Raw genomic sequence first — 22,049 nt, forward strand, 5'->3', positions numbered from 1 at the left:
GCTGAGCTGGAAGTTTTTGTTGCAAACGTTTCGTCCCCTGGCTAGGCTACATCATCAGTGCTTGGGAGCCTCCTGCGAAGCGCTTCTTTGATGCTTCCTTCGGTGTTTATAGTGGTCTGTCCCTGCCGCTTCTGGTTGTCAGTTTCAGCTGTCCGCTGTGGTGGTTGGTATATTGGGTCCAGGTCGATGTGTTTGTTGATGGAGTTTGTGGGTGGTTGCCATGCCTTTAGGAATTCCCTGGGTTTTCTCTGTCTGGCTTGCCCTATGATAGTAGTGTTGTCCCAGTCGAATTCATGTTCTTGACCGCTGAAACTGACAACCGGAAGCGGCAGGGACAGACCACTATAAACACCGGAGGAAACATCAAAGAAGCGCTTCGCAGGAGGCTCCCAAGCACTGATGATGTCACCTAGCCAGGGGACGAAACGTTTGCAACAAAAACTTCTAGCTCGGCGAACAGAACCACAACAACGAGCACCCGAGCTACAAATCTTCGCACAAACTTTCTTCTAATGTATTCCTGTTAAAATTAGTAGTTATCATTCTACAGCTTAATGAACAATGAGTTGAAAAAATATATTAAAATTTGATAAATAAATTGAGATTGAGAAATACCTTTTGAGCTCGGCGAACAGAACCACAACAACGAGCACCCGAGCTACAAATCTTCGCACAAACTTTCTTCTAATGTATTCCTGTTAAAATTAGTAGTTATCATTCTACAGCTTAATGAACAATGAGTTGAAAAAATATATTAAAATTTGATAAATAAATTGAGATTGAGAAATACCTTTTGAAATTAACTTAAAGAAATCAAAGTAGACATATTTGTTAAAGAATAGGGAATTGAGCGTACAGTAATAGAAGAATGTCTTTATAATTGTATCTGTTACAAATATGCAAATAATGTTTCTGATTGATAGCTTTATCCTTTTGCTTTACAGTAAATTAATGAAAAAATAAGATCTTATTTGAATTTACAAGTAGTTAATCATTGCTTTATGAATCTGATGTACTTTTATTTTAGATCTAATTATATATTGTATACCTAATGATGTATTATATATTATGTATTCAGGAATGATGAAGGGCTTATGCCTGAAACGTCGATTCTCCTGATCCTCGGATGCTGCCTGATCTGCTGTGCTTTTCCAGCACCACACTCTCAACTCCAGTTGTTGTGGTCCACATTGGGACAAACAACATAGGCAAGGCTAGGAAGGAGGACCTGTATGGGGATTATCAAGCACTAGGAACGAAATTAAGGAACAGGTCCTCGAGGGTCATAATCTCCAGATTATTGCCCCAAGCCACGTGCAGATTGGCACAGGGATAAGAAAATTAGGGAAGTAAACACGTGGCTAAGGGAGTGGTGTGAGAAATTTCATGGAGCATTGACATCAGTTTTGGAACCGGAGGGATCTGTACCAATGGGACAGTCTCCACCTGAACTGATCTGGAACCAGTTATCTAGTGAAAAGGATAAATAGAGTGGTCACTAGGGCTTTAATGAGTTGGGGGAAGGGAAAGGGAAAATGACAGAAAGTATGAGCGCAAATAAAAAGTTAAGCAGCAGGTTAGCATATGTGCAGGAGGGTTTAAGTATAAGGCAGACTATGAAAGAAGTAAAAAGGAAGGATAACTCAGGAGATATTGTTAGAGATGTTGGAAACCACGAGGGTAAGAACACTAGCATAAGGGCACTTTCCCTGAAAGATTGTAGCATTCATAACAAGGTCAACGAGTTAATGGCTCAAATCATCGCGAATGAAAATGATTTATTAGCCATTATGGAGACATGGTCTCAACTGGGAATTAAATATCCATGGGTATCAGACTATTTGGAAGGACAGACAGGAAGGTGGGGAAGGTGGTGTAGTTCTGATATTCAAGGATGACATCAGGGCAGTGCTGAGAGATGGAGAATAAAGTTGAATCAGTTTGGGTGGAAACTAAACATTCTAAGAGATAAAAGTTACTGATAGGCAGAGTCTATAGGCCACAAAATAATAAAATCACATTGGGGCGGGCAATAGACAAAGAAATAACTAACGCTTGTAAAACGGTATGGCAATTATCATGGGGGATTTTAATTTACATATCAATTGGTCAAAACAGCTCAGTCAGGGTAGCATTGAGGAGGAATACGTTGAGTGTATCTGTGAGAGTTTTCTTGAACAGTATGTAATGGAACTGATGAGGGAGCAAGCTATCTTCGATCTGGTCCTGTGTAAAGAGACAGGAATAATTAATGACCTCATAGTTAGGGATCCTCTTGGAAGGAGCGACCACAGTATAGTTGAATTTAGAATACAAGTTGGAGAGTGTGAAGATAAAATCTAATACCAGGGTCCTGTGCTTAAACAAGGGAGACTACAATAGAATGAGGGAGGACTTGGCTAAAGTAGACTGGGGAAAAAAAAAGGATTTTATGGTGGGACAGTTGAGCAGTGGAGGACTTTCAAAGCAATTTTTCAAAGTGCTCAGCAAAAATATATCCCAGTGAAAAGGAAGGACTGTAAGAAAAGGGGTAATCTGCCATGGGTGTCAAAGGAAATAAGGGACAAACTTGGTTAGAGACAAAAGAAACTGCAGTTTCTGGAATCGAAAATAGACAGGCAGGAGGCTGGAAGAACACAGCAAGCCAGGCAGCATCAGGAGGTGCAGAAGTCGACGTTTCGGGTATAACCTTTCTTCAAGATGGGGATGAGTGTGGGGGGAGCTGCAAATAAAGGGGGAGGTGGGGCAGGGTGGTGAAGTGGAGATAGTTGGAAGTTATGACCTGGTTGGTCAATGGGAGGAATGAATCCGGTTGGTGGCAGAATGCAGTGGAAGGGAGGGGGATGGGCTAAGAAGGAAGTCTGAGGATGGGGTGGGAGGTTATTTGAAATTGGAGAAGTCAATCTTGAGTGCTCCAGGCTATAGGGTGCCCAGGCAGAAGATTTGTGCTGTTTCTTCAATGGAGGAGGCTAAGGGTTATCATGTCGGAAAGGGAGTGGTTGGGGGAATTGAAATAGGCAGTTAGGACAGTAGTTGGAAACAATCATTGTTACAGAAGATGTGATGTTGGGCAAGCTAATGGAGCCAAGGATGGACAAATCTCCAGGCCCTGGTGGAATGCATCCCAAGTTACTAAAAGGAATGGAGGGAGAAATAGCAAGTGTAGTTGTGGTAATTTTCCAAAATTTGCTGGACTCTGGGGCAACTCCAGCAGGTTGGAAAACAGCAAATGTGATGCAACTGTTTAAAAAGGGAGGCAGACAAAAAGTGGGGAAATATTGACCGGTTAGCTTAACCTCTGTAGTGGGGGAGATGTTTGAGTCTATCATCAAGGAAGAAATAGCAAGGTATCTAGATAGAAATTGTCCCATTGGGCAGACACAGCATGGGTTAATGAAGGGAAGGTCATGCTTAAAAAATATTTTCAAATTCTATGAAGATGTTACAAGCAAGGTGGACAACAGGAACCCAGTGGATGTGGTGTACCTAGATTTCCAAAAGGTCTTCGACAAGGTGCTGCACAAGAGGCTGCTGCATAAGATAAAGACGGATGGTGTTACGGGTAAAGTATTAGCATGGATAGAGGATTGGTTGACTAACAGGAAGCACAGAATGGGCTTAAATGAGTGCTATTCTGGTTGGCATTCAGTAACTAGTGATGTAGGTAAAAACAAGGGCTGCAGATGCTGGAAACCAGATTCTAGATTAGAGTGGTGCTGGAAAAGCACAGCTGTTCAGGCAGCATCCGAGGAGCAGGAAAATCGAGGTTTCGGGCAAAAGCCCTTCATCAGCCTCTTCATCTGATGAAGGGCTTTTGCCAGAAACGTCGATTTTTTTGCTCCTCGGATGCTGCCTGAACTGCTCTGCTTTTCCAGCACCACTCTAATCTAGTAACTAGTGATGTGCCTCAGGGATCAGTGTTGGAACTACAATTATTCACTATTTATGTAGATGATTTGAAGATGGGGACCACGTGTATAGTGTGTCAAAGTTTGCAGATGACTCTAAGATGAGCAGCAGAGCAAATTGTGCAGAGGATTGAGAAACTTTGCAGAGGAACATAGATACATTGAGCAAGTGGGCAAAGGTCTGGCAATTGGAATACAATGTTAATAAATTTGAAGTCATACATTTTCATAGGAGTAACAGTAAAAAGGATTATTACTTGAAAGGTAAAAAGTTGCTATGCAGAGGGACCTGGGTTCCTTGTCCATGAATCACAGAGAGTTGGTCTGCAAATACAACAAGTAATTAGGAAGGCAAATGGAATATTGTCCTTCATTGCTAAAGGGATGGAGTTTAAAAGCAGGCAGGTTATGTTGCAGCTGTACAGAGTGCTGGTGAGGCCACACCTGGAGTACTGTGTGCAGTTTTGGTCTCCTTACTTGAGAAAGGATGTATGGCACTAGAGGGGGTGCAGAGGAGTTTCACTTGGTTGATTACAGAGTTGAGGGGTTTGGCTTTTGAGAAGAGACTGAGTAGACTGGTATTATATTCGTTAGAATTTAGAAGAATAAGGGGGATCTTATAGAAACATACAAAATTATGAAGGGAATAGATAAGATATAAGATGTTTTCACTGGCAGGTGAAGCTAGGACAAGAGGGCATAGCCTCAAGATTAGAGGGAGCAGATTTAGGACTGAATTGAGAAGGAACTTCTTCACCCAGAGGGTTGTAAATCTATGGAATTTCTTACCCAGTGAAGTAGTTAACACGACTTCAGTAAACGTTTTAAAGCTATGATAGGTTTGTTTTTTGAACAGTAAAGGAATTAAGGGAAATGGTGAATGCCTGGGTAAGTGGAGTTGAACTCACAAAAAGATCAGCCATGATCTTAATGAATGGCAGAGCAGGCTCAAAGGGCCAGATGGCCTACTCCTGCTCCTAGTTCTTACGTTCTTATGTCAATGTGACCTTTAATCCATACCAATGGAGCAGATGATTTTTGGGTTGGGTTACATGCTACTTGAAAAAAAGCATTTTATGAGGATTCTTTTTATAGTTTCAGACAAGCCCTGATGCAGTGGTATAATGGTTCTTATTGTATTCATCTGTGGTCTTTTGTTGACTGTGTCATCCTGTGCAAACAGGCATTTCCTTAGGACTTTTTAAAAGTATCAATGTTTCTCGAACTGTGCAATTATGTTGAAATCATTCTTAAATGTTCAAATTAGGCATTCATTAGTTTAGTTGTGAAGTTGTTTGCTTGAGGGTGATGAAATTGAAAATCTATATACACCATTCACTTGCTGCTATTAAATACAATATATTAATCCAAACCCATGTTTCCTGTGAAAACATTGAATTATCAAGAGATTTTTCTCTGGGTTTAATCGATTTTCAACAAAACTATAGAAACACTTGCAAGTATCAGAATACATTAAAGAAATCAACAACAATTGAAATGGTGATGTTTCAAACTTTATCACCATGTCAGTTTTGTAATGTGTGGTTCAGCCATTTCTTATGAACTTTAAGACATTATTTTACAAAACAATATTTGATTATGGTTTGCTTTCTGATAACAGTACATTTATCTAAATAAATTATCAGATCATTGTGCTGAGAAACATAGCAAGGACATAAGATTTTTATATCAACCACTTGTTCAATGGTTCAGTACCAGGTTTGATGGGGCAGTGGTTCCACTGTCTCTATTAGCTCAGTGCATCAATCTGTTTGGGTTTCTGCCTTTCTAGCAACAATGTCCTTCTGCATGGTAACAATCTCTATATTGGTCAGCAATATCAGTACATTCTTATAAACACAACAATGAATGCAAAACCACAGCCTCTGGCAGTTAGTACTGAAAACTTGCATTCAAACAGACTGTCAAAGTTCACTGCATGAGAGGCTACCAACATAGTAGTCTTAGCTGCATCAGATGTGAACTTTATCTGTTGATGGCAAAGAGTTTATAATATCATGAAGCAGTTCATTAATGATTATGCTTTTTGTCCCCCTTGCCATTGAGTAGATCACACACATTAATGACAGAAGAAACAATGAAGATGGCACAATCTCATCATGAGTAACGATCACTTTTCACACAAATCCTTTCTTTATGTTATATCAAAACACAAGTCACACCAGGATCCACTGGCTTTATAATACAAATTCAGTATTGTGATAACACTTGTAGCTGTGTCACAGGTAGAACATATGATGAAATGAAGGCAAACATATCTTCCAAAGAAAAGTTATATTGGACTTGAAACATTAACTGTGTTTCTCTCTACACAGATGGGTCTAGGTATGCTGTGCTTAGGATAATAGAAACCCTACATTGTGGAAACGGGCCCTCCGGCTCAACAAGTCCATACCGACCCTCCGAAGAGAAACCCACCCAGACCCATTCCCCTACATTTACCTTGACTAATGCACCTAACCTACACATCCCTGAACATTATGGGCAATGTTAGCTTGGCCAATTCACATAACCTGCACATCTTTGTGACTGTGGAAGGAAACCCACACAGACATGGGGAGAATGTGCATACTCTGCACAGACAGTCGCCCAAGGTTGGAATCGAACCTGAGTCCCTGGTGCTGTGAGGCAGCAGTGCTAACTACTGAGCCACCATACCATTCTGTTTAGATTAGATTAGATTCCTTACAGTGTGGAAACAGGCCATTTGGTGCAACAAGTCCACACCGACCCTCCGAAGAGTAATCCACCCAGAAAACCAATGCACTCAATGGGAACCCACAGGGACAGGGACAATGTACAAACTCCACACAGTGACCCAAAGCCAGACTCAAACTAGGAACCTGGGAACGTGAGGCAACAGTGCTAACCACTGTGCCACCCTCATCATTTTATTTCTCCAGGACCTTCAGTTTGCATTGTATGAAGACTTCTGTCATTACTCATTAGGGGATCTTAATGGCTTGTGAAACCATATTGGTCAATACAGCGTAGCCAGCCTTCAAAGAGGGCAGCACTCATGCATGTTTTTTGTTGGTTACATCCGGAGTAAGTACACTCTGAAAATATTGGGGACAGGGTTGGATTTCCCCAAAAACGTGCCTTTCTTTTATCAATAAAATTAAAGCAAAATGTTGCAAATATGAAACAAAAATAAAGGAGGTTTTGCTTTCCTTCCTTTGGAAAGTGGTGGCATGATGACATGGGCCAGTAATCCAGAACCTCAGGCTAATACTCTGGGGATATTGGGGTTTGAATCCTACCATGGCAGATGGTGCAATTTGAATTCAATAAAATCTGGAATTAAAAGTTAATCTAGTGACAACCATGCAATGATTGTTGTCAAAATCCACCTGGTTCACTAATATTCTTCTAAGGAAGGAAATTTTTCAACCTTTCCTGGCCTACAAGTGACTCTACAGCCACAACAGTTTGGTTAGCTCTGAAGTGCCCTCTGAAACAACATATCGAGTCATTCAGTTCAAAAATGATTAGGGATTGGCAACAAATGTTGGTCTAGACAGAAATATCTAAAAAGAAAAAAAATTACTAGTATCTTCAATTTTTAAAACCCTTTGATTTTATAAAAAGAGTATAATGTCAAGAATTTTATCACTTAATGTTGTCACAGTATGAAATGGTTTTTACTGCAATGGGATCTAGGCGGGTGCTTATTTACCGGTACTTACTTATTTAGAATCTGTTGCTGGTTCACAATTTTTCTAGTCAAAAGATTGATAAATCCAATACTTGCTTTGTTCTCTGAATATAAATGAGTTATTGTTTTGTACAATGCAGAGTTATTCCTACTTCACGCAACCACATTGACTGCGCTACAGGATATTTAAATATGTTATAAGAGACGTCTGCAAACTGGCACTTACCTGGTTCTGCTAGGATCTCCTTTGAGTAGTACACTGCCACTAATCTATCTTGTAATATTAATCTACGAGGCTTACTATTTTTAAGTGGTAAAGGATGAACCATGACTAAATCTTTGGCAGGAGAGGTACAAACTTGAGTAACAAGTAGTAGTTTATGGTGAGCTGACATTACAGTAGCTTACTACTGGGTAACTGTGGTGCAATTGGTAAGAGACATTAGCAGCTCCCATTAATCATGGGTGAACTTAAGCTACATGTTTGATAACAAGAGGTAACACTAAGAGACAATCAGACAACATGACGCACTGATCAGCTCTACCCAGAGACTGATGTGTTTAACCCGATGGACAGGGCTACACAAAAACTTCATAACAACTCTTTCAGGCCAACTTTTATTCTACAATGGTTTGCCTATGCATCTCTCTACTTTTCACAGAAATTGTATCTTTCCAAAAGCTGCTGAAGTGATTGTTTTGCTGTTTGAATAGGAATCTGAAAGGCACTGTTCTAATGACCACTTGAGCTATAATAAATGAAACACACAACTAAATCATCTGGATATTCCTGAAACTGTACAAATAATAATATCTCTTCTTTTGGTGCTGTCATAAAAGTCTCTACATATCAGTACATAATATACTTGCATATAATGTACAATGAACATAATTGCACAGCTTTGATTAGATTAGATTACTTACAGTGTGGAAACAGGCCCTTCGGCCCAACAACTCCACACCGACCCGCCGAAGCGCAACCCACCCATACCCCTACATTTACCCCTTACCTAACACTACGGGCAATTTAGCATGGCCAATTCACCTGACCCTGCACATCTTTGGACTGTGGGAGGAAACCGGAGCACCCGGAGGAAACCCACACAGACACGGGGAGAATGTGCAAACTCCACACAGTCAGTCGCCTGAGTCGGGAATTGAACCCGGGTCTCTGGCGCTGTGAGGCAGCAGTGCTAACCACTGTGCCACCGTGCCGCCGCTTTGATGTATACTGCAAAAATTATGACCTCCTCTGAAATTTTCTCCCATTTGAGAAAAGGTTTATTTCACTTACTATTCCAGCTTGAGTAGAAATGATCAAACAAGGAAAGATATTTGACACAGTATTTAGAATGTGCCAAAGAATGTGGGCAGCATGGTGGCAGTGGGCACAGTGGATTGCTACAGTTTTTAGCAAATAAGCTGTAGGCAGCATTATAGTGAGATGCTTTGCAGACTCATAATTTTTAATTAGTTGCAAGAATTGATAAAAGGTTTGTTCCTTTATAATGCAAAGTGCTGTTCTTTACTTCATGTTGGTTGTGTGGAAGCCATAATAATTTATACAAAAGATTCTCTTCCACATTTTTTTTTAAAAAGGGCTTCACTTTGTAATTGTAAGTATAATTGTATATTTTTAAGTTAATGTCGTGGGCAAGAAATAACTTTGCCATTGGTGAAGATTAGAGATTACTTGGAGGCAAAATTAGTAACAGTATTACTTTAAACAAAGTAACATACCAATAGATACCACAGTTTAAAAAAAAATCAATACTGTATATCTAAGTAAAGTCAGTTTGAGGTGTAGTGTTTGTAAATAAAATATAGCATGTTGCGAATGCAGGCAGCAAACCAATTAATCAATTTTCTGTCACTGCTGAAAAGCTGTTAACTCAAGGGTTTTTGCTCTCCTCCTGCATGCTTTAGTGAATTTCTTCAATTCTAACAGACTACACGAAATTAGGAGTTGAAGTTTCCATTGCAGTGTTCATCTCCTAACTCATGGCACTGTTGGCCTGGTATCTAAAATTCTTGTTTTACTACAACGACCTACTGATAGTGTTGGAAGGACTTGCTACGTTTCAACTTTTTAATCATTGTTCTTACAAGTTCAGAATCATCTACTGTACATCAGGGATTCAAATTGAAGGTTGTTCTGATGTTAAACATTAAACAGTTGGAATAATGCCAAATTACCTTTGGTAGTCTCTGTAATTTCATATACTGAAAACCCACTATAACGAGAATGTGAATTAAATTTAACTACTCCTGCAATACATTACTTTGAAATTTCATAAGAGTTAAAGATTGTTTATTTTTTAAGTTCACAACTTTAATAATCACATTCATAACGTTTCTTGGAGGTGCATTTCCTCAGAAAGAAGGCACAATATTATGGTCTTCAAGAAGATCATTAGAGAGTGTATTTATTGTAAAACATTTATTTTAGTTTTTTACATGTGGTAAACATTTTCAAAAAGTTTCTCATTGCTCTAATAACTTCACACAAGCATATTTTCCTTTTAGGTAGGTATACTTTGCAATATTTTATGAAATTCTTTTACAAAGTAAAAGTAACTATTCTTTCTTTCATCAATGAAAGAATTTCCTATCCGTCTGTCCAGCTCTGGGAATGCATATTTTTATTTTGGACTATTTACTACTACTGCCATATCAGTTGCAATTATTTTAGTATGAATAAAACACCTCTTCTAGTGATTGTTAAGAATTGGTAAAGAAAGACACATTTTATAAATGTTTTGGTCTTGAAATAATCATGACAATTTGCAAGAATATCAAGACAAAGGTGACGAATGTTTTACTCTGTATGAGGAGAATATGCTGCTTGGTTGGGCTCTGATTGGTAGAGGCATTGACGTGCAGAATGTGGAAGCTATATCATGACTGAAGTTAATGGCCAAGCTTTGTTTAAATTTAAACCAGGCAGGTTGACTTGGAATGGTTAAGAATCAGAGAATAGCTGTCATTTTGTTGAATTGAAATAGTTACAATGTGTGTCCATGTTGTTTATTTCTCCAAAGAACATAGCCTGTGCATTAATACAGTAGCGCCTTGACATACAAACGACCCTGTTCACGATCAAATTGGTTTACGAACAGGATTGTACATAAAATTTTACTTCAACGTATGTACAAAATTCAAGGTACGAACGAAAGTACGAACGCAAAAAGCCCGTGTGCGACTATGTGGTTTCATTGTTCTGCTTTGCTACGTGTTTGTTGAACACAAAAGCTCTCGGGCCCTGCATGATCTCATTCAGTTCGTCTTTGGCGCGTGCACTGTGAACAGTCGTCCAAGCGTTCTTATGCTATCCGAACAATGGGAAAAATTGATTCAGTTCGCAAACTTTTCGGTTCGCGAACCAGGTCCCGGGACGGATTAAGCTCGTAAGTCGAGGCGCTACTGTATATGTAACATCCAGTACATGGCTGCTGATAATCTTGGTTGCCAGTATAATTCTTAGGACAGTCAGGATTATTTAGCAAATGTTGTCTAATTGCAAAATCACATTTAATGTTGGACACTGTTTTAAATTTTGTAAGCAAGAGCTGGTTGGGCACTGACAATACCTTGCTTGTTGTGAACAATCAAAGGGAAATACTGTTTAATGAACTCAGCAGTAGTTGGGACTTAAGAGTATGTAACTAGCAACACATTAACACTGATATTCATTACTTATTTGAGTGGTAGGTAGGGCATATTTTTAGTTTAATGGCAGCAGATGTGTTTATGGCAAACAGCATTTGTGTTACTACTGCATTGTAGCAGTGGCAGACAGCTAGTTTCACCTGTTGCTCAAATTTCTGCAACACCTCATCCTTCAAGGTTTGTGTCAGGTAGAATGAACACTTTTCAGGATGGAACCATTCAGGTGTTTTCATGATATACATTGGGAAATGTTGTAATCAGGATACCCATTATCTTGTGGGATGGTTTTAAATGCATCCTACTTCAGGACAGTGGATGATCTGCTAACTTTATAGATGTGGAGACAATGGAAGAAGCCAATACTGACCACGAGTGCAACTGCTAACAGAACTCACCAGATGAACTTGCAGGTGAACAATAACAAATTTTGATTAAATATGCTTGAAGCTAAGTACATAGGCCAATTACTAACAGCAACATGTCTTTGCCTGGATTCCAAAAAGGTGAGAACTAGAGTGATGTGGTGACAAACAGGTGTAGTGAAAAGGTTTGTTGGATTTGTCAATTATGTAGAAAAATTCATATTCAATATTTCATTGAATGTGAAGCATTATGCCAACACCTTGCCATTTATGTGCAGTGGTATTGAGAGACAGAACAAGAAGCAGCACTTTCTAAAATAAATGAACTGGAATCAGCAATGCCATTGCTGAAATACAATGACATAAGCAATGAAATCACCTTGTAGTCTGCCATCAGTGAGACAGGACTTGGAGCAACCCGAATATCTGTTACTTTTGCATCAGGTATTAACACAAATGGAATAATTATGCTCGGATTGAGAAAGAGTGTTTGACCATTGTGTTTGCTTGTGAATATTTTCATCAATACCGATACTGAAGGGACAAAGTGACAGTCTTGTCTGACCACAAGTCAGTCCAAAGCTATTTTCCCTAGGTTTCTGCTATCTGCTGCAAAGAGTCTGCAAATAATATGACTCTGTATACAGAGATATGCTCTGGACAGGGCATCAAAGCAAGGAAAACAGATGTATATCACTGAAATACTATTGGGAGCATCACTCCAAATAAAGAAAGTAGAGAATGTGACAACTGAGTCACAGAAGTCATAGAGAGGTACAACAAGGAAACAGACCCTTCAGTCCAACTTGTGCATGCCAACCAGACATCCCAAACCAATCTAATCCCACCTGCCAGCACCTGGCCCATATCCCTCCAAACCCATCCTATTCACAATCCCTGGCACTATGAGACAACAGTACTAACCACTGTGCCACCATACACCACCCCCGAAAAAAATTCCTTATGCAATCCTGTCCACCTAAACATTATCTGAGTTTAATGTAGGTGACAGGGGTCTTACCAGTTGGAGAACTGAAGGAAGTCTTGTGTCTCTTTTCCCCAACATGACCATGCAGGCATTTTCCTGAGCAGTATTGGGAAGCCCATGTGATTTACCCTGAGAGCTACGAGTCAATCAGTACCAATAATGCCATCAGGAGAAGTGGCTGCTGCTGGCAGTATGGTGGGTCCTGGAGAGAACTGTTTGGGTCAGATGGGGATCCAGGGAGGAGGTTGCAGACGAAAAGCAGGATGAGGGGTCATATATGCACTCCCTTCCTTGGGGTGGATCCCTCAATCAAGTACGGAAAGCCCATGAATAAGGGACATCTTGGTTGCTAAATGTGGGACTGCCAGCGGGGCAGGTTGTGAGGATGCAGGGTGTGGGCCGGAAACAAAATGTTTGATCTTCACTTTTTTAATCGCCTTCTTTTCACTGGTTTTACTGGAGCAGGAATCAGGACATAAAGATGAGTCATTTATGCCACAACCACCATTTTTTACAAAAAGATGCTAGGTCTTAAAGGGGCATCACAACTCTGGACCGTTCGTCAGTGCCACAGGCTCTGCTTTGAAGCTCATCATCTCACAATCTTGTCTAGTGATCCCTGTAGGTGATCCCTTTTCAGAGAAAGCTGTAAATCTTTCACAGCTTCAGATGAGCAGTTTAAGGAAGTTTACAGATAAATTATAACATCAAAACAGAAATATTCGTAGCTATGTAAGATAACTTGTTGAGCTTTATTTCTGGTATTACACACTTGAGCTGAACTAAAATAAAACTTAGTGCAGCTGCAGTATATAATGAGGTCTAAACATAAGCCTGAAATTGATGCTGATACTTTGAAAATATGAGTGAGCCCACATATGGGAAACTCAATCTTGGGCTCTGTACTCAGGAAAAAAAAAAGGGTGGAGATGCTAAATCACAGGCCAGGATCTTCCATTTATGAGTTAATGGTGTGAGTGGACATCGTTATAAGTGAGACAACCACACCACCATTAAGAGAGCCTGCAAGATCAAAGGCATGTAAGGCATCTAAGTGATCACCTAGTGGATGCTTCAATGTGATCACTTCTGGGACAACTGCGTTCTGCCCATCTGAAGCTGACAGCCAGTCAGAGACCAATAGTTACTGGGAGCAGCACTATTACTTCAGGAGCTCAGTCTCCTGGCTGTAGAGCAATGCTGAACACCCAGAACAGCAAGGAGGTAAGTACTTTTTGCAGAGTGGATTGCAAAAGGGCGTTACTGGGGTCAGAGGAATTGAAAACCACACAACTGCCCTTCAACTTACTCCAGATGAGGGCAGGTCGAGTCCCCCAAAAAAACCCATCTTGTAGGGAAGCGGTCCATTCTACTAGTCAGGAGGGACGCCACTTTACTCACCTGTCATGAACACAGTTAATTGAGCCAGCAGCAGAATGAGGTTGTCACAAAAAAAATGTTTTAATCAACATGTTCAGAGATGTCATGACATACCCAGCGATTATTTGCCCTTCCTGTCATCTTCCCACCACTTCTTGGAAGGGGAATGACTTGACCATTTCTTCATTTCATTTGAATTAGGATGTCTTTCATTGATCCACAATTTTAATGGACAACATCTGATGCCGGAAAAATAAATTATTGTATTTCTTTTCTGATTAATATATATCAGTAACATTTGAACTAAATTATCCCATTTTTATTGCTCAACTATGAAGTTAAGTATTATTTTGTTAGCGTGTTACACTGATTAGTGATAACTGGCAGGCATAAGCAGTGAATACACACATTCTTTACTTTCGGAATTTTGGAATTTTTCTATTCACTATTTTCACTTCCTCTTTTCATTATCAAAATAAAGCTGATTACAATTTTCTTTGACAACCAATTGCCTAATTCTGCAGTACTTTATTAATTTAGAGTCATAGAGATGTACAGCATGGAAACAGACCTTTCAGTCCAACCCATCCATGCCGACCAGATATCCTAACCCAATCTAGTCCCACCTGCAAGCACCTGGCCCATATCCCTCCAAACTGTTCCTATTCATATACCCATCCAAATGCCTCTTAAATGTTGCAATTGTACCACATCCTCTGGCAGCTCATTCCATATACGTACCACCCTCTGTGTGAAAAAGTTGCCCATTAGGTCTCTTTTATATCTTTTCCCTCTCACCCTAAACCTATGCCCTCTAGCTCTGGACTCCCCGAATGCAGGGCAAAGACTTTGCCTATTTATCCTATCCATACTCCTCATAATTTTGTAAACCTCAGCCTCCGACGCTCCAGGGAAAACAGCCCCAGCGTGTTCAGCTGCTCCCTGTAGCTCAGATCCTCCAACCCTGGCAACATCCTTGTAAATGTTTTCTGAACCCTTTCAGGTTTCACAACATCTTTCCGATAGGAAGGAGACTAGAATTGCACGCAGTATTCCAACAGTGGCCTAACCAATGTCCTGTACAGCCGCAACACGACCTCCCAACTCCTGTGCTCAATACTCTGACCAATAAAGAAAGCATACCAAACTCCTTCTTCACTATCCTATCTACCTGTGACTCCACTTACAAGGAGCTATGAACCTGCACTCCAAGGTCTCTTTGTTCAGTAACACTCCCTAGGACCTTACCATTAAGTGAATAAGTCCTGCTAAGATTTGCTTTCCCAAAATGCAGCGCCTCGCATTTATCCGAATTAAACTCCATCTGCCACCTCTCAGCCCATTGGCCCATCTGGTCCAGATCTTGTTGTAATCGGAGGTAACCCTCTTCGCTGTCCACTACACCTCCAAATTTTGGTGTCATCTGCAAACTTACTAACTGTACCTCTTATGCTCGCATCCAAATCATTTATGTAAACGACAAAAAGTAGAGGACACAGCACCGATCCTTGTGGCACTCCACTGGTCACAGGCCTCTAGTCTGAGAAACAACCCTCCACCACCACCCTCTGTCTTCTACCTTTGAGCCAGTTCTGTATCCAAATGGCTAGTTCTCCCTGTATTCCATGAGATCTAACGTTGCTAATCAGTCTCCCATGGGGAACCTTGTCGAACGCCTTACGGGAGTCCAAATATATCATATCTACTGCTCTGCCCTCAATCTTCTTTGTTACTTCTTCAAAAAAACTCAATCAAGTTTGTGAGACATGATTTCCCATGCACAAAGCCATGTTGACTATCCCGAATTGGTCCTTGCGTTTCCAAATACATGTACATCATGTCCTTCAGGATTCCCTCCAACAACTTGCTCACCACCGAGGTCAGGCTCACCGGTCTATAGTTCCCTGGCTTGTCTTTACCGCCCTTCTTAAAAAGTGGCACCACGTTTGCCAACCTCCAGTCTTCCAGCACCTCACCTATGACTATCGATGATACAAATATCTCAGCAAGAGGCCAAGCAATCACTTCTCTAGCTTCCCACAGAATTCTCGGGTACTCCTGATCAGGTCCTGGTCAGTTTGAGTTATATGTAACATGACAGCTTTGCAATCTATTATGTTGTACAGAAGTTATGTTGTTATGCTACAGCATTCACTAGCATAGATTTTCTATCTATGTAAAAAGCATTCACTAATTTTAAACTGAATGTTGCTGCAGTTTAAATCACATGGTGCTACATTCTAGCCTCTGTGGTGCTCTGCATATAATAATCATCCTCTTGGGCTGAACAATAGCCATTAAGGCAATTATTTAGATTCCCTGCACAGTTTGAAATAACATCTGAACAAATGCAATTTTAACAGAAGTAGTATCTTGTTGTAGTGTATATAATTACTCATAAGTGGAACCTATAATTGATGAATTTATTCTGTTGAATGGAAGGATATAATTTATATTTATGTTTAATAAGATCATTCCAAATTATATTTATGTTTTATAGTACTTTCCTACTTCAAAATATGTTATTTTATTTCCATGAAAAGTAATTAAAGAAATGATATATATATATATTTATGGCTGAAGAATTACATTTAAGTTGAACACAGCTGAAGTCATTGGAAGAGGGAACGATAATAGTCATGTTACGAAAAGGTGCTTGTCTGCTAATCAAAACATTTATTACAATCTGGCTAAGAGAAAATTCAATGTAGGTTTTAAGCAGAGAATAGCAGCCTAATTTTAGATATTGATTCACTGTATACATGCTTTAACTGTGTTTATTTATCTTTGAAACAATATTGAATATATGAAGTATGTGAACTAAGGCAGACTGGATATTTTTTTCCCAAAGTGTCATAACACTTTTGTGTCACAAGATAGTCTTATGACTGAAACTTGAGTAATATCTTGGGAAATCATTGTTGTTTTAATTCCAGAATACTTTTTACTTGACAATGTAACTTTGTTTTGATCCTAGACTTGACTCACTGGATTATACTTATTGTCTCCACAGATGAAATCATGCAACAAGAAATAAGACCCCTGCTTGCAGTTGATATCGTTGAACAGCTACAGAAACAGTTTGCTATTTTATCAGGTGGGAAATTTGCAGTATTTTCTTCTTTTGTTGTTGTTTGTGTTGTCCAGAACATGATAGATTTCTTAGTTCAGAATTTCTTTTGAGGTTAATGTGGTGCAATGTTGTCAGCAGTCGGCTAAACACATGATCTGCTTGACTTCATGTCTAATGATCAATCTTCGTAGAATAATTATATTTATATTGTATCTAGCTGAAAAAACAATGAATACATTGTAATAAAAACTGAAAGTGCTGGAGAAACTTAGCAGGTCAGGTAGTATCTGAAGTGAGTAAAATAATTAATATTTTGGGTCCAATGTGACTCTTTGTAACTGAAGAGTTATAAAAATCAAGATGTGCTGCAGCATCTCACAGAACGTCCTTCAAACATGTTTTCCAAACCTGAAAACTCTATCAGCTGGAAGGGTGACAGACACACAGGAACAGCAGCAGATGTAACTGCCCCTCCAAATCATATGCCACCCTGATTTGTGACTAAGTTACCATTTCTTCTGTCGCTGGGTCAAAATCCTGACATTGTCTTCCTAACAGCACAGCAGATTCACAGGTGGACTGCAGTAGTTCAAGAATGCATCTGAACACTACTTTGTGAAGGGTAGTTGGGTCAAGACAAAAAATGTTGGCATTGTGTATGATGTTCACGATCTGTGTAAGAATGCAAAGAAGGCAATTTGTCCAGAAACAACAATGAGATAATGACCAGATAATTTGTTTCTTACTTACGATTGAAGGTCAGTTTGTAAACAAAACAAATGGAATTCTGGTTATATAAATATTTTACATTTGCCTTTAAGTAGCTGATTGAGGAGTGGCAATGTTGCACTGTAGTAGCAGTAAAAGGAGATTGTTCAGCATTTCTCACTTCACAGTGGGAGGAGCTGCAGTTTGGTTGATAAAACAGAAAAAAATAAATATTTGGTAATGTTTTGGAATGAATTAGTTAAATGAGTAATTTTCTTTTCGCTTAGTTTCTTACAGTAACATAGAACATGTGCTTTGTGCGTCCAAGATAATGTGCATAAAACCTTAAGAACACAAGAAGTAGGAACAGAAGGAGATTATGCAGCCCTCAATCCTTACCCATGATTCTGTAAGATTATGGCCGTTCTGCCCCAGGTCTCAACTCCTCTGTCCTGCCCACTCCGCTAGCCCTCAATTCCTCGATGTTTCAAAAGTCTATCTACATCTTCTTTAAATACTTTCAATGATCTCACCTTGTCAGCTTTCTGGGATAGGAAATTCCAGACATTCACTTCCCTCTGTGAGAAGAAATTCCTTTGCATCTCAATTTTAAATTAATAATTTTCTGTTTAATTAGTAAATTGTCTGTAATCATGTCCCCTAATTCAAGGCTCCCCCATTAGTGGAAACAACTTTTCAATATTGACCCTGGTCAACCCACCTCAAAATCTTCTATTGTTTAATAAAATCTTTTTTAATAATAATTCTTCTAAACTCTAATAAACAAAGGCCTAACCTGTTTAAGTTTTCTTAATAAGTTAATCCTTTTATTCCAAGAAGCATAGAAATAGGCATAGACATAGAACATTACAGCGCAGTACAGGCCCTTTGGCCCTCGATGTTGTGCTGACCTGTGGAACCAATCTGAAGCCCTTCTAACCTGCACTATTCCATTATCGTCCATATGTTTATCCAATGACCATTTAAATGCCCTTAAAGTTGGCGAGTCTACTACTGTTGCAGGCAGGGCTTTCTACGCCCCTTCTACTCTCTAAGTAAAGAAACTACCTCTGACATCTGTCCTACATCTGTCACCCCTCAATTTAAAGCTATGTCCCCTCATGCTAGCCATCACCATCCAAGGAAAAAGGCTCCCACTCTCCACCCTCTGATTAGCTTATGTTTCAATTAAGTCACCTCTCAACCTTCTCTTGAATGAAAACAACCTCAAGTCCTGCAGCCTTTCCTCATAAGAACTTCTCTCCATTACAGACAACTCTTTCCAAAGCTTCCACATTTTTCCTATAATATGACCAGAACTGTACACAATACTCCAAGTGCGGCCACACCAGAGTTTTGTACAGCTGCAACATGACTTTGTGGCTCTAAAACTCAATCCCTCTATCAATAAAAGCTAACACACTGTATGTCTTCTTAACAGCCCATTCAACCTGGCGACAACTTTCAGGGTTCTATGTACATTGACACTGAGATCTCTCTGCTCATCTACACTACCAAGCATCTTACCATTAGCCCAGTACTCTGCATTCCTGTTGCACCTTCCAAAGTGAATCACCTCACACTTTTCCACATGAAAATCCATTTGCCACCTCTCAGCCCAGCTCGGCAAATTATCTATCTTATCTGTAACCTGCAACATCCTTTGGCACTGCCCACAACTCCACCAACCTTAGTGTCATCCGCAAATTTACTAATCCATCCTTCAACTCCCTCATCCAGGACATTTATAAAAACATCCTTGCAATACACCACTAGTAACTGAACTCCAGGATGAACATTTCCCATCAACCACCACCCTCTGTCTTCTTTCAGCTAGGCAATTTCTGATCCAAACCACTAAATCACCCTCAGTCCCAGGCCTTCATATTTTGTGTAATCCTACTGTGGAGAACCATTTCAAAAGCCTTACTGAAATTCAGCTAGCACTGCTGTCTTACAGCACCAGGGGCCCGGGTTTGATTCCAGCCTCAGGTGACTGTCTGTGTGGAGTTTGTACATTCTCCCAGTGTCTGTGAGAGTTTCCTCTGGGTGCTCTGGATTCCACCCACAATCCAAAGATGTGCAGTTTAGGTGAATTGGCCATGTTAAAATGCCCATAGTGCTCAGGGATGTATAAGTTAGGTACATGAGTTAGATGTAAATGTAGTGGAATGGGTCTGGGTGGGATACTCTGAGGGTCGGTGTGGACTTGTTGAGCTGAAGGGCCTGTTTCCACACAGTAGGGATTCTTAATTCTAAATAAACTCTCTCGTTTATAACTTTTTCCTAGATGTAAATGTAGTGGAATGGGTCTGGGTGGGATACTCTTCGGAGGGTCGGTGTGGACTTGTTGAGCTGAAGGGCCTGTTTCCATACAGTAGGGATTCTTAATTCTAAATAAACTCTCTCGTTTATAACTTTTTCCAACACCTTACCCACAACTGAAGGAAGTCTCACTGGTTGTCTCTACTCCCATTCTTGAAGGACAACATTTGCTATCCTCCAGTCTTCTGGCACTATTCCTGTAGGAAATGGTCATTAGATTAGATAATCTACAGTATGGAAACAAGTCCACACCCACCCTCTAAAGAGTAACCCACCCAGACCCATTCCCTTTCCTTATATATACCTCTGACTAATGCACCGAACACTATGGGCAATTTAGCATGGCCAATTCACCTGGCTTGCACATCTTTGGATTGTGGGAGGAAACCGGAGCACCCGGAGGAAACCCACACAGACACGGGGAGAATGTGTAAACTCCATACAGAGGCTGGAATCGAATACGGGTCCCTGGAGCTGTGAAGCAGCAGTGGTGCCCACTGAGCCACCATGCTGCCCTGACATAAAGATCAAAGCTAAAGGCTCTGCAATCTCCTCTCTGGCTTCCTAGAGAATCCTAGGATAAATCCTATCCGGCAGAGGCGCCTTATCTATTTTCACACTTTCCAGAATTGCTAACACTTCCTCCTTGTGAACCTCAATCCTGTCTCGTCTAATAACCCATATCTCAGTATTCTCCTTGACAACACTGTCTTTTTCCAGTGTGAATACAACAAAGAAAAATCATTTAGTGCTCCTCCTATCTCTTCAGACTCCATGCACAACCTCCCACTATTGTCCTTGATTGGCCCTAATCTTACTCTAGTTATTCTTTTATTCCTGATATGGCTATCGAAAGATTTAGGGTTTTCCTTGATCCTATCTGGCAACAACTTCTCATGTCCCCTCCTGACTCTTCTTAGTTCTCTCTTTAGTTATTTCCTGGCTAGCTTGTAACTCTCAAGCCTTCACATCTCATCCTAACGTAAAGCATCTTCTTCCTGTTGACAAGAGATTCAACTTCCTTAGTAAACCACGGCTCCCTCACTTGACTACTTTCTGCCTGCCTGACAGACACATATTTACCAAGGACATGCAGTAGCTGTTCCTTGAATAAACTCCACATTTCAATTATGCTAATTTCTTGCAGTTTCCTTCCCAATTCTATGCATCCTAAATCTTGCTTAATTGCATCATAATTGCCTTTCCCCCAGTTATAACTCTTGCCCTGCGGAATATACTTGTCCCTTTCCATCGCTAAAGTAAACACAACTGAATTGTGGTCACTATCACCAAAGTGCTCACCTACCTCCAAATCTAATGTGACCTCGCCCCTTGTTGGCCTGTCTAAATACTGTGTCAGGAAACCCTCCTACACACATTGGACAAAAACTGACCCATCTAAAATACTCGAACGATTTTACCTCCAGTCAATATTTGGAAAGATAAAGTCCCCCATAACAATTACCCTGTTACTCTCACTCCTATGCAGAATCATCTTTGCAATCCTTTCCTCAACATCTCTGAAGCAATTTAGAGGTCTATAGAAAACTCCCAACAGGGTGACTTCTCCTTTCCTGTTTCTAACCTCAGCCCATACTACCTCAGTACGAGTCCTTCAACATCCTTTCTCCTACTCTAATATTGTCCTTGACTAACAATGCTACACCTTCTCCTCTTCCACATCTTCTCGGTTCTTACTGAAACATCTAAATCCCAGAACCTGCAACAACTATTCCTGTCCCTGCTCTATCCATGTCTGTGAAATGACCACAACATCAAAGTCCTAGGTATCAAACCATGCTGCAAGTTCACCCATCTTACTCCGGATGCTCCTAGCATTGAAGTAGACACATTTCAAACCACCTTCCTGCTTGCTGGTGCACTCTTGTGACCTTGAATTCATATTTCTGACCTCACTATTCTCAACCTCCTGGACACTGGAACTACAATTTCGGTT

At 40.2% G+C, this 22,049-nt stretch overlaps 1 protein-coding gene across 7 annotated transcripts in view; it reads left to right on the top strand.

Moving 5' to 3' along the window:
- Window positions 1–22,049, top strand: part of mcf2l2 (MCF.2 cell line derived transforming sequence-like 2) — a 396,698-nt gene that overhangs the window by 102,887 nt on the left and 271,762 nt on the right. For all 7 annotated transcript variants that reach the window (XM_043702332.1, XM_043702335.1, XM_043702330.1 and 4 more), the window contains exon 2: window positions 17,000–17,083. In XM_043702332.1, the coding sequence (XP_043558267.1) occupies window positions 17,000–17,083 (84 nt within the window). The remainder of the gene's footprint in view (window positions 1–16,999; window positions 17,084–22,049) is intronic.

Source organism: Chiloscyllium plagiosum, chromosome 13 (genome assembly GCF_004010195.1).
Source record: "Chiloscyllium plagiosum isolate BGI_BamShark_2017 chromosome 13, ASM401019v2, whole genome shotgun sequence".
NCBI classification, from domain to species: Eukaryota; Metazoa; Chordata; class Chondrichthyes; order Orectolobiformes; family Hemiscylliidae; genus Chiloscyllium; species Chiloscyllium plagiosum.